At 33.7% G+C, this 13,985-nt stretch overlaps 1 protein-coding gene across 1 annotated transcript in view; it reads left to right on the top strand.

Moving 5' to 3' along the window:
* Positions 1-2,159: 2,159 nt before the first annotated feature.
* fw (CUB and Sushi multiple domains furrowed) overlaps positions 2,160-13,985 on the top strand; it is a 35,715-nt gene continuing 23,889 nt past the window's right edge. Inside the window, exon 1 of the mRNA XM_018444650.1 lies at positions 2,160-2,946. Coding sequence (XP_018300152.1) covers positions 2,889-2,946 — 58 coding nt within the window. The 5' untranslated portion in view covers positions 2,160-2,888. The remainder of the gene's footprint in view (positions 2,947-13,985) is intronic.

Raw genomic sequence — 13,985 nt, 5'->3', positions numbered from 1 at the left:
TGCCTTTTATAAATTTTTTTTCACTGAAGACGAATCCGTAAATAAAATTATTCTATGACGTCACGTTTTTGAGATACTTCAGTTCAAAGGTACCAAAAAATGCCATTTTCAGCTATTAGGTCAATTTTCTCAAAAACATGACGTGATAGAACAATTTCATTTACAGATTCATTTTCAGTAACAAAACACTGTCTGTAAAAATCACTTTACCCCGTTCGTAGTTTAGAAAAATAGTCTTATATTTGTCGGACAGTGTCATGATTATTATTAATTTTCAGAAAAAAACTTTATCGCTTTTATATATTTTTCTGTTTTGTGAGTCTAAATGGAATTTTATTCAGAAGGATCCAATAAATTATCAAAATAATCTTCAGGAGAGATTCTCTAGTCTATAATATTATACATGATTATTTCAAGTCTTTTTCTAAAAAAGAATATATTTGATTACTTATTGATATCTGGATATTTTTTATTTTCTCATTGTCAGTAAGGCTATTCCCAGTGAGAAATGATAATGGAATCGACATTGAATCGATGTAGATTTCATTATCATTTCTCACTGGGTTGTCGATCGACGGTTACCGCAGTTATATTACCGGATCACAATTAAAAAGTCTCGAATACTATTTACGATAGATACTATTTATGATGGAACCGGTCCATTCCGACGTCACCATTGCGAACTTCAAAAGAGGGTCGATCGGTCATAGACGATTTTTCAGTCTAATCCGGTTTTGATTAGAACTTAGTCATGTTTCTAAGCTGTCAAAGGATAATTGGAGCAGGAAATTTAAACAGGATTTAGCATCAATGAATTTTAGAAATTTGGAAAACTATCGGTTTGCTTAGTGATGTCAAGCCGGAGAGAGAGAATGATACTTCTCTTAATAATATTCTTTAAAACTTTTAGAATGAATTGTCACTCTGAAAAGTGAAAGTCTTTAAAGATCATTTTCAAGACTGACTCAATTTTCACTCTTTAGAGAGAGATTGCACTTCAAAGAATTTAGAGAGTAGAATAAATTCTTATTTGTACAAAATGTTTCGAAGTTTGCATCAAATTTCAAAAACTCATTTTTATAAAATAACTTATAAAATCAAAATTAATTTCTTGCCGAAATTTTAAAGTGAAATGTATTTAATTTTAGAGAGAAATTCACTTGAAAGTTCTTAAGTAAGTAAAACAATACGTTCACGCAGCTGCATTTTGCGTGTGGATTAGATAATGTATGCATTAATGCAAGAAATTGCAGAGAATTAATAGCACCTGTCAAACGTAACATTTCCATTATCGAACCATTACTGTTCAATTATTCTCTGAATGTATGTTGAGCTATCCTATTTTTTTTTAATTAATTCTGTTATTTCTTTGCAACAAGTTCTATGCTATTTTCTCTTAAATTTTAATCTTGTATGCACAGAAAGAACAGTTTACTGAAATATCTAAAAATTTACAATAACAAAAACAAAAATATAGGCTCTAACGAATAAAAACAAAAATAAAAATTGCCAATATGAATTGAAATTGAATGGTAGCGTGTAATTCAGTTTGTTGATAATAAAAAAATCTCAACTTTTCGCTAAAAATAATAATAATATAAACGTTTCGGTCTTGTTCTAAAATTTAGCTAGATACAGATCGAAAAATAATTTCGTTCAATTATCAAAATAATTATGTAGAAGGTTCAAATGGATCGCCTAGAATGTAAAAACTTGTGGTTTTACTTCAACAAAACTTCTTCTTCCCGTGTGTTTATTAAAGTTATAAAAATTAATTATTTCTGTACTTACAATGGTTATAAAAATAAAATTATTATTTCAGTGTTTTTTTATATAAAAATTAACTTGTACTTTTTTAAAAAAAATCACTGGTTCTCTCAATTAAAATTAATTTCTCCTTGTCAAAAATATTCACTATTCTTCTCGTGGTATTTAACAAACAACAAAACTAAGGCGGCTGAAGATACACATATACAAACAAAGGTCTAATGGACTGGCTAAAGCTGATGTTACGCTACATGAAAACATAGCAGCATAATGTACGTTAGCTGAATGTAGTTGCTGCTCCGACTCGGCTGGTCGACTCTACTCGGCGCGAAACTTTCATCGCCGTCGAGAGAGCAAAGCAGGCCTGGGGCCCGGGGCACTCGATGGTCGACCGGTGAAGGGAACGGATCATCGTCAGTTATCCCGACTTGTTGCACGGCGAGCAAAACTGCGGGTAAAATGTCGTCAAGTTAATTCCGTTGTTGTTGTCAAGTTAATCGCGAATTTTTCATTAGATTCACGTATGTTCGCGTTAATCGAATGTCATCAGATCCGAGGATATAATCTTGCGAGTGCGAGCTGACAAAGACGAGGGACCAGAACGCGTCATGGAGAATCCTGAAGAAATAGCAATCGCTCGACCATGTCGCAGTTAACTCAAAGTTTAACCATTTAAATGATTGTTGGATTGAGTAATATATTCGGTTATGATCGAGGAGTGACCGTTGGTGACGAGTGCGTAGATAATCAAAGAAGTGTCAAAGAACTAGCACTGTTTATCGGAAATATCATAGTGCAAAGGAATTAACTGTAGAATCGTTAAGCTTCTTAAAATATCAGGAAGGTACAAAATCTTGAAGGATCTAAAGAGCGAGAGGCTTTTATGCTCTGGCAAAACACGACATTCTTATCAGATTGTTCTACCCGGTGTTTCGGCTTCAACTTCATTGGCTTTATCGGAGACGAGGGAAGAAACAAATTTCTCGTGAAAGTTTGTAGTGCGCGAGTGTTTTCAAGAGACCTTTTGTGAGTGGATCTCGCGGATATTCGAGTGCTAAGGTGGTTCCTGGTTCGCTAGATCGTCAATGTGATCGCGCCGTCGTCCCGCCGATCCGAGGAGAATGATGTTGATATACGGGATCATCCTGCCCCTTGTGGCAAGCCTCGTGTACGCGCAAGGCACGTATATGTCACGATATTTGTAGATTTCACAATTTTGAAAGTGGTGTAAATCGAAGTAAAGACAAAGATCAGATTAAAGTTAGGGTCATGTAGAGATTCTAATAGAGTTTGGCCACGAGCGATTTTGACAAAATCCCACGAGATAGAAAGATACTCTTCCCTGGGAAAGGTATTCTTCCCAAGGACTTCTTCTCTACATATACTATCTCACTTTAATCCTAAAACACACAGATGGGTCTCCCAGACCCAATCGAAGTTTCACTTGCTCCGTACACGAAGAAAAGAAAAGAGAGAGTTTTATTGTATAACTTAATAATATAAAATTACAACAAAAAAAGAGTGTAAAAATATTAATCTAAACCAAAGCCTATCATAGTTACAGTGGATCTTTCAGATCACCTATGGTGCCTGTTTTCAGAATTTTTCAGAAGATGTGTGTTTTAGAGTTAACTTAGGTATTACTCTTTATAACTTTAATCAAGATTATAGAGTAAGATAATATAAATTATAATGAAATAGTGTACATGTAGGAAAGAAATATATATATTTTTCTCTCTCGTAGGATTAATAAAATTTCGCTTAATAAAATCGCTCTGAAATGGTCTGATTCTGTTATAGAGTTCTCTAGGATCACGCGATTCGTATGATGTCGAAACAGTTTATATCGCAATATATTTTTGTTGAAGGGATTTAATGAACTCGTCTCTGACTTACGTAATGCTAAACATAGATTATTGATTTATTTCTCATCTGGAAGTCATATGCGACATTTAAGAGTGAAGAAATCTACTTCGATTGTGAAAACGTGATATAAGTCACTATTCTTTGGAATTTATCGTTTACTTGAAACACGAGATATATCTTAATTATCTTATTAATTAAGATTTAATTTGTATTTTTAAACTTTGAATTAATTAAACAACGATGCTTTGGTTTTGTAATCTAAATACGCGTGCTAAAGTATAGGGATTTTTGTATTTTTTATTATTTTTAATTAATTACTTGAAACCTTATTGCAGTAATAATTACGCCACTTTCGAATTATCTTTTCTATTTTTCTCTTTATCTTTTTTCTGCAAACAAATAAAAAGGCTGTTGCACAATTCAGATATAATCGAAGCGTCTCACGCGAGAAAAAAAAGATGCTCGTCTCACAAAGAGGATCTTTCCTCGCTGAAAACCTATCGCTTGCGATCGATCTCTTGCAAAATGCAAAACAGACCTAAGTACGCGTGCATCCTCTCTGCGTCTCCCCAGCATCTTACTCGGGAGAGTGCATTCCCCGAGTGCAGTACTCCCAATTTCCAATGGCAAGACTCTTCCAAAGGTACATCAGAATAAGTCTCTCTAAACATTTATTTAGATTTTACTTTATCTTGCGAGTCATGTATATATTAACAAAAAAGCTTCGAACGTGCAGAATTAAGGACGATTGTAAGCGAATATTCGTTCAATTCGCATAGTTTCTGAGAATAATTATCAATAATAAGATACTTTAATAGCCACAAGATTGACAGTGACTGAAGCAAGAAAATATCCACTTGTTTTACTCGATTCGTCGAGAACGTCCTCTATTAAAATTTCCAAACAGTCTCAGAATCCTAAAAGTAGGAAGGCAAAGGATTTCTTCGACAGACTCGCGTTTTATCCGCCTTGTCCCTGGCGAGCAAGGAAAGGAGTATAAGCGAGTATAAGCAAAAACAGGTACCGCCCACTCTCGGCTCTCGTCCTCGCTGGTTTTCTGATGTCTCGAGGTCACTCGATATATCCGTATAGATAAAGAGTTTTACCATTGTCGCTCGTGTCGTTTCTCGCGCATTCTCTCGATTCATTAAATAGCTAAAGTCGAAAACGCTTTTTATCAGGATTTGTTTTCTTTTCTGACACCGCGGAACATATTCACTCGTGAATACTCTCTCGGAAGCAAGAACACTTTATCTCTAAATGCCAACAAGTAAAAGTCTTGGGATACACTATCCCGTTCTACTTCGTGGCGCGCGTTTTGTTGCCGTTTAACAGTTGCGTTAATTCGTCATAATACAACATTTTTTCATCACAGCAACAAATGCCATGGATTAAAAGTGCTTTGCACACATTCTACTTAATATAATTATACATTTTGCTATGACGCAAACGGACTGTCAGTTAATTCTCGCATGTGAGAATGTGAGGAAATACGTACGATGTAAAATGTGTTCACGCGATCTCGTAGACCTTGATTAAACGATGCGATTATAAAAAATTTACCGAAAAATAAATATCAAATAAACTGAAGAAATTCTGCATCTAAATTTGAAGCTCCAGGCTGGTGCATGAAATGTTATACATTTAATTATCCAATTTTCAGACTTTGGTAACTCTATGTCAGTTCTGTGTCAATTGTGTTAATTCTATATCAGTTTTGTATCAATTTGTTAAAAATAAATGTGTTAATTTACACTAAATTGTATGATATTTCGTGTACCACCCTGAATGTTTCCGGTAATACAAAATGTGTATCGGAGAATTAGACTGAAATTCCATTAAATGAGACAATCATATTTTTATTTTCAAACATCAAAATTTGAAGTTGAAAGTTTGCTAAAATTAAATGACGTAAGGTACATTAATGTATTTCCAGAGTGAGTCAGAGACTCAAAAGAGTTCGAACTGTATGTACGTGGTAGAGTACACCGGAAGTAGGGGAGACCCACCTGTCCCAACCGAAACACGATCTGGCGGCGCGACGTCCGACCTCATTTTGGACCTATATATACTACTAACCATATCCTATACCAATAATACTAAGCGCTTATTGGACTACAGATGATTAAATCGAAATGACGGTCGAAATAGCCAACAAGAAGGTGGTCAGAATTTCGACTCAGATCAAAGGATGCGCTACTTTGGTAATATAGAGCTTTAGTCCGACCTACTTTGCGCTTCGAACCTTCTATTTTCTCCATAAGAAACAGGCTCGAAACTAGACCGGTAGTGACGCGAGAAACGGGATATGTAGATGATACGCTTACGTCGAGGCGAGCCGCTTTTACATATTTCCACGGACCGTTATCCTTGAAACGTTGAGTTATCTAACGACATCTGGAACTAAGTAGATCGTACCGATCGCCCGCTGTACGATCTGCTACTGTCACCAGAACCAGATTAATTTCGTCCTTCGCACGAGCCTGTTCCCGCATATTTCTTCCTTGATGTATATAACGTAATCGAGAATTCCACTGGGAATATGCAATTTCTATGCATAAGAAATTATTTGCCTTTAAGGAACATTTTAAAGTGTTTGAAAGATGAACACAATGTGCTCTTCGTCTTTGGCGCATAAAATATTTTTTATCAAAAACTAAAAAATGTTTCTTAATTACTTAACAGAAAATCTAAAAAATTTCCAACAAAAATAATATAAAAACAGCTAATATTTAAATTAAAACAAATTAAACAAATTTAGATATAGTTAATTAAATTCTTAAGTATGATAAATGTTACACGAAGAGATAAATACTTGTCTCGGACGGAAAATTAATTAATTGATAAAGGTATTTCCGAAGTGTTCAGGTTTCAAGTTATATTGAAAGAATCTAATACAGATCCACTTGAGAGTTGCTCAAAAGTTGCTTGAACTTTCCGTTATATCGAGTAGAATGTCAAAGTGTGGGAGGAGATTGGCGCTGCCCATACAGATTCCCGGATGGAAACACTGTGTGCTCGGAAATAATCGAGCGTGAATTCCATTTAGACATGTACCTGCTCAACTGAGCTTTCAAGATTGCGAAATGGAAAAGGTAGAGAAAACGCATATCTCCAGCGATAAAAACGCAATTATAAAAATTACGTTCCATTCGTGACAACAAGACAATTAATAGCACGATATGGCAAACTTAAAGGAATTAATAAAATAGAACAAAATATTTATTTCCTTCACCTTATACTTGCTAAAAAGAGATTTAGTTTATATTTTAAAATTTAACCACGCACACCTATTCCTAATAATTAGCTAATTTAAAATACAGCAATTAATGTATCATATTACCTAACATACAATTTCTTTTTAAAGATATGGTTTTAAATCTGCGTCCAAATTATTTCCACGACATTTTGTTTTTAAATTACATAAAGTTGAAAATTAATATCTTTTGCAATAGTTTTGTCTCACTTTGAAGCGCTGCAGTTTGATGAAACATGCATCATCGGAAAAAGTTTAATATAAGTATCTTAAAGTAGGCTTTTTAAGTTTTAAAATACTTTTTGAAAAAATTGGTACGATGATCATTCTTTTTATCTAATTCTCCATTTTTGGCCTATATCTTCATTCTTATCACTATTTTCTTCTTCTTCAAATCTTTAACTCTCTTTTTTTATTTTTTCAGTGTATTACCTTTCACCATGTTTAAATTCTCATTCCATATAGCCTTCTCCACATTTATAATAAAATAATAATACGGTAATAAATAGAACTGGTATAGCTAAAATATTAAAACGTTGCCTCACTGCGTTTATCATATTTTTAAATAAATTCTTACCATATCTTGCAAGAAACGAGTCTCGACAGACTCGCGAAATTGCTTGTTTAGCAACAATATACTTGATTAGAAGGTTTGCAGAGAAACTGGTCCTCGCGCTGACGATTGTAATATACGCATGCACGCATACACACACGGACGTGACCAAGAAAAGCGTTACTTTGTGAAAGTGTTCACATTATATCAAAATTCCAACAGCGATTCTTCTCTCCGCGATTTTCTCCTAACTGTTACAAGACAAACAATTATAACTCGTAAGGATAAAATTATTTTATCCACAGATGATCGTTCTTAAAATTTTATAATTTCAAAATTCCAACGGCGATTCTTCTTCCTGCGGTTTTCTCTGAACTGTTGCAAGACAAATTATAGCTTGTAAAAATGAATTATTTTATAACCGAGTGTTCTTCGATTTTTGCGATTGTCTATTGAATAATATTATCTGCGGTTAGATTCTCTATTTTAAGTTAAGAGTGTCTGTATTATTAAGTATAAATCATTGGAGGCTGTATTATGAGAGAATCTCAATTACTAACACATTCCGTGTCGCGGTCACTTACGACCCACGTTGGACTTTCTGTTCAGGCTGTTAGATATTTTGGTTATAAAAAGAAATGTAATTATGAAAAACAAAATAACTAAAATAAAGAAGACAATTGAGAGCATAGATAATGCGTTAAACTTTAAAATATAATTGGAAAGTTTGTTTTTCAAAATTCATCTGGGTTAATTATTCGCCAATAACGAACTTTCGTTTTTCGGCAAGGATATAACTTTAATTAATATACATCATATGCAGCTACCCGAAACATGAACCAAAGTCATTAAACAAAGCTATACATATTTGCTTCAATAAATTAAATTATTTTTTGAATAAAATATTGCAGCCTGAACTTACATAGTAGACTTGAAACGAAATTTCTGCGAATAATTTAATATAATTTGCTACGTATACTTATATAATTAATATAACTATATGTAATTATACGAGTATATTAGATATATATGTATATATACATTTTGAATTATATTTTATAATTAAATAATTAATATAATTATATAATAATTTGTGATATCATATACGGGATGCACATAATTGATACATGTTGCAATATATTGGTATTAAGTCTTCTTCTTTATAATAATTAAAAAAATTTTTTTTAACTACTATGAAATATTTAACAAATATGAATAAAATACCGTGAGCCACTGGCGAGTCCGTTATGGTCAAATAATTAAAAATTTACGCGGCATGAAACGTATTAAGAAGAGATGCATTTCGAATGGATAAAGAGGAAGAATGAATGAATACTTGAAAGATAATTCATTTACATAGTTGCAAATTTTAATGCTGGACATAAGAGACACAGTCATAATTTTCTACAATGATACGTAATAAATCATAATACTTTTTCACATTTCCAATGGGAGAGAATCTGCGTGTTTGTGAAGAATAAGTAAAGGAAAAATTCTGGTTTACAGTTCAGATAAATATGCTAACTTCGTTTCCACCTTCGACTTGCACCAACCACGCTAGTTGATTTTGTAATCCACGAGCCTTCTCACATCTCTTTCTCGTTTTTCACCTTTACACTGTAGTAGTAGTGTTTGTTCGCGCGAGGTGTCCGACGAGAGATAGCAGAGTTCGCACGCTGCCGATTACTGCCAATAGTGCCGATTCAGACGGATCGCATTCGTGCGCGGGTGGCATGGCAGGTCAGCGCGATTGCTCTACGTAACGTAACGTTCACGTTCGCGCGATGGGAAGTAAAAACTTCGTCCTCGACAGAGAAGGAGAACCCTTTTTCCTCTCCATTCCGAGAAAGAGGAAACGGATAGACGAGATACGCTGGGACGATTGTAACATTTAAATATTAGGGCTACATCGAACGATGGAATGCGAAGCGCGCAATGAGCATAATCGAACGCACGCTTAGGCGGGGTCCTTGAGATGCAAACGCCGTGACGAGATGCAAATGGAACGAACCATTGATGCACTTCCGTTTGGATTTTCAAAAGAAAAAAAGATTCGACTAAAAAGTAATATATGAAATGATTCATTAACTGAGGTCCTCCCAGAAATAAAATGTTATTTTTTTTAACTTTTTTTGTTAATAATTTTATTAATAAGTTTTTAACAACCGACGGTTAAAACTTCCTCAACGTTACTCAGAGTGATAACCTTGACGACATATGTCAAGGTTAAGGTCATTGAGAGAGACTTTTCTCATCTTCATTTTTATTATACCATAAATATTGAAAAAAAAAGGTAAGTTACACATTTTTCGACTTCTCTCGGTTATCATTGTTAGAATTGTGACAACGATTTTTATCAAGATTGCAACAAAAAAATATCAAAATTTGGAAAAGGCCTTATTATAAATAATTATATAAATAAATATTTTATACTTACAAAATATTTATATTTTATTTGCTGTCTGGGTAGCACATCAAGATTTTTAGTTGCGAAGATTTTGACCCATGCATCGTAATTTATTAAAATTAACCCCTTTCATTCGCGCGCGCGCAATCCCACTAATTACTAAAAATTGGAATTGTATTTTGAAGTACCGTGGACTTTATTTAGGAACAAGCTTTTGTTTTACCGTAAGGAAATATTGAAAATAATTATTAAAAGATTTGTTACTCGTTTCGTCTCAATTTACTCAAAATCCTAACATGCTACGCTAATTCTACTAATGGCGTCGTGTTCAGCGTAAGAAAATCTTTGAGAAATGTGTCTTTCTATAGTACTTCGGAGAGAATTTGATTGTGGAATAAATACATTACTTGACTTTGCTTAATCCGCTTGGTCGCGCCCCGGTTACTTTATCATACTTTTCCGCGTTTTCCATTTATATCTTTTAATTTGTTGGCAATATTGTATTTTTATTTTTATGTCAATGTTTGTTAATGTTTTTTCGTATAAGATGAAGTTAAAATAAAAATATAAAATGTATAAATAAAATTATTTCCAGTAATTATAATATATTGCTTTGTTCCTTAATTGATTAATACAAGGCGTTTTTTTATTATCTATTACAGGATGTTTCTTAAATATAGTGGACACTAATCATATAGCGCTAATTAAAAATTGAGTCAAAAAGTCCTCTACAATTTTGCAATTTTCGCAATGGTTGACGAAATATTAATTTCTAAATATTGCCAAATAAGCGCGTATCCGGTTGTCCAATCATTAACTATTATGAAAATTGCAAAATCATAGAGGACTTTTTGACTTAGTTTTTTATCAGGTCAGGAATGGTATTATGTGATTCGGCAATCTTTAGAAATTAATATTTTGTCAACCATCATTGCAAAAATTGCAAAATGCTATAAGATTTTTCGACTTAAATTTTAATCAGGAATAGCGCTATATGATTAGCGTCCGCTATTTAAGAAATATCCTGTATACATGCAAAAATATTTTCGGTTAAAATGACGCGTCTATTAATGTAAGTCAATTCACGCGCCTATAACTCCCGGATAGTCTTTTGATACGACATGCAATTTGTACATCTCGAAATTTTTTCATATTAGCAGTCAAAACATCTTTGTTTCTAATTTATATACTTATTGTTAGACACAAAAATTGCATATGCAAGGAAGAAAGAATAAATGTTATAAAAAAAGTACGAAAGAAATCTAGTTTCATTTGTTTCCATTCTCTATTTGAAATATTCTAATCTACAACTTTACTTTGATGACCAAATAAAATAACACGTAGACGTAGAACGTAATTTATAATTTGATGTATATATAATGTATTGTGCAATGCATTAAAAGATTATCAATTCTGATGACACGCTCTGTCATACGTTGTATCTTTTCTTTCCGTAAATTCGTACTAATTGCGAAAAAGCTCGCACGTGCTGGTTTTCACGTCACTCTCGTCGTGACGTCTCGTCGTCCTTGGAGATCATCGAAGCAGCGAGGATACACCCTCGTCAAATCGGCCTAGAAAGCCGCTGCTTGGCGTGCAGTTTTGACGGATCGAGTCACTGTACTACGGCGTGTTTCATAACATTTCACGGCAGGTTAAGCGTAGAAAGATGATGCAACACAGCTCGATACACCACGCGCGTTTCGTACAATGGATTAGGAAACCTTGATATAAAACGAGCTCTCTTCGAATCTTCCTGCGATAACGCTCGAAAAAAAGACAACGGGGGAAAAACGGGTACCTGTGCAAGACAAGAAGAACACGATATTCCGTTCAAACGACGTCGTAAACGTTTACGGAATGCTCTACTTCATTCTATTGTTTCATTAAGAGACAAGTTAGATTCGATCAAGTTAAAATGCAAACTTTTCTCAAACGAGGAAAATATTCAGGAGAGTTTCATTTATTACGGTTTTTTTTACCTTTCATAGTATATTATACATTTTTATGATTTCCAATATAAATGCAAATTTTATGGTTTACCGTGTTAATATATTGTTCAACGATGATCATATTCATCGATGATGTAATCAATGAGATTTATATTCTCTTCGCAGAGATTATTCTAATAAAATATTCAGAATTTCAGAAAAGCACCAATTTAAAATATTAAAGTTAGGACTTATTTATTTTATTTATATGTGATGGTACACGTACACAAGATAATAAATATTTATGACAACAATCATAAAATATAGCGAATAATCGTAATAATTGCCGGTAAATGCTGTACGATCACAGATGTCAAGTCTTTTGCTGAAAGTAGGTACAGCAGCGGATAAAATTGGCAACCGGTTTCTCTCGCGACAGTAAAGTTCGTTCTCGATAGCATCGTTTTTACATAAACAGCCGACACGTAATAGCCTGGCTGATTACGCCAATCAAAAATCGCTGGTAAGGAGCGAAGAGAAAAAGTGTCGCGTGTCTGATTTGATCGGAATGACGAGCCTTGTCTTCCGCAGGCGACTTCCGCTAAATTCGATCAGATCGCCATTGTTCTTAGCTCCGAAAGCTCTCATTGTCCTAAAGCGTGCGACTGGCAACGCATGTCGTAAGTTCGACCGAAGGGAAAGTGATGGAAAAATGCACAATTGTTAGAAAGAAGTGAGCTCATCGAAGAGAAAACCGATGTAATTATATAAAAATACGATATCTTTATTTATTAGTAAAAAGGAAAAGAGGAAATAAAATTTTTTCAGTATTAAAATTAATTGTTTAAAAATTTAGATTTAAAAAGTTTAAATCTGCTCTTCAATATATTTTAGCAGAACGGAAATTATGAAATTCCTCATTACATTTTCAAGACATGTAGTACATATAAATTCAATTTAATAATTTGACTTTGTTTCCTTGTTTTTCTACTAGAGCCATTTCAATTGCACTTTCTACATTTTACATATATTTTCACGTAAATACGAATACATTGTTTCATTTTAGACGCAGAAAGTGTAACCAAGTGCAGCATGCAAAGATAGGTTCGTTACCCCGTTAGTCATTGTAACGCAAAGCGGCAAATTGCTGATTTGTTACAGAAGGCCGAATTGTGTGCCTTTAGGTATTCACGATACTTGAATTTATGCCGGCGAAAGAAAAGACTCAAAAAGCTCGCAAACTGATCGTGGAAAAATGTTATGTGTTTGTTAGGTAATCTACTTGCGGGAGAAATTGTAGTATACGGTTTTGAAGCCTCCTTCCGCTATTGTATCGACGTACACACCCGGTGGATCGACCTCTCCCTCTTGCGATAGATCATGGGCACACCTACTTTCTAACTTCCTCGACAATCGATTCTACTGATACCGCGTGCGCATGTATGCAACGTTACAGATCCGCGGTGCACAGGTCGATCGTTATATTCACGTTCTTACTTAACGCGAGAGAGCAACAACGTGCCGCACGTAGAGTGCAGAGGTATTACAAAAGCTCGTCTCGCAAATCGATCACGCGATTTTTTGTATCTCCAATTGGACCTGATACAATCATTGAAATCGAATTTTTTAATTTAGCTGATAACATTACTTTATTAAGAAAATTTAATTATTCCTTGTATCTCTAAAAATTTATAATATGACAAACGAATTCGTAATAATTGTAAATAACTTTGTAAGTCAATGTAATTGTCAATTCATCAGTAAAATCTTTACTCTCTTTACTATCTTTAGAAATCTTTACTATCTTTAGAATCTTTATAAATAATAACTTACAGTTATATTGACGTCTTGAAATTTTATTGTTTAAGCAACAATTAAAATATGTAAATATGCCTGGTTGTGACGGGGTATGTGTGTGTTGTTACAACTGTTTCTGCTTCTCTACCGTTATATACATAATCTCGACATATAACTTCAGCGCAACAACGGCAACTGATATTGTGATTTTATATAAGATTTCATTGTTATGACATCTCTTAATAATTAGAATTTGCCATTATGGCATAGGATTAGAGTTCATAGCAAATTTTTTTCTCTCCGTGCAGGCGGTACAAAAATAAATATAAAAAATTTGTTACTCGCTTAAAATTGGTACTGAGATATTGTCTGTAGATACTTCGAGAACAACAATTTAAATATCAATTT

The sequence above is a fragment of the Mycetomoellerius zeteki genome, unplaced genomic scaffold (assembly GCF_001594055.1).
Source record: "Mycetomoellerius zeteki isolate Tzet28-1 unplaced genomic scaffold, Tzet1.0 scaffold151, whole genome shotgun sequence".
NCBI classification, from domain to species: domain Eukaryota; kingdom Metazoa; phylum Arthropoda; class Insecta; order Hymenoptera; family Formicidae; genus Mycetomoellerius; species Mycetomoellerius zeteki.
This window is presented reverse-complemented; position numbering and strand designations above follow the sequence as displayed.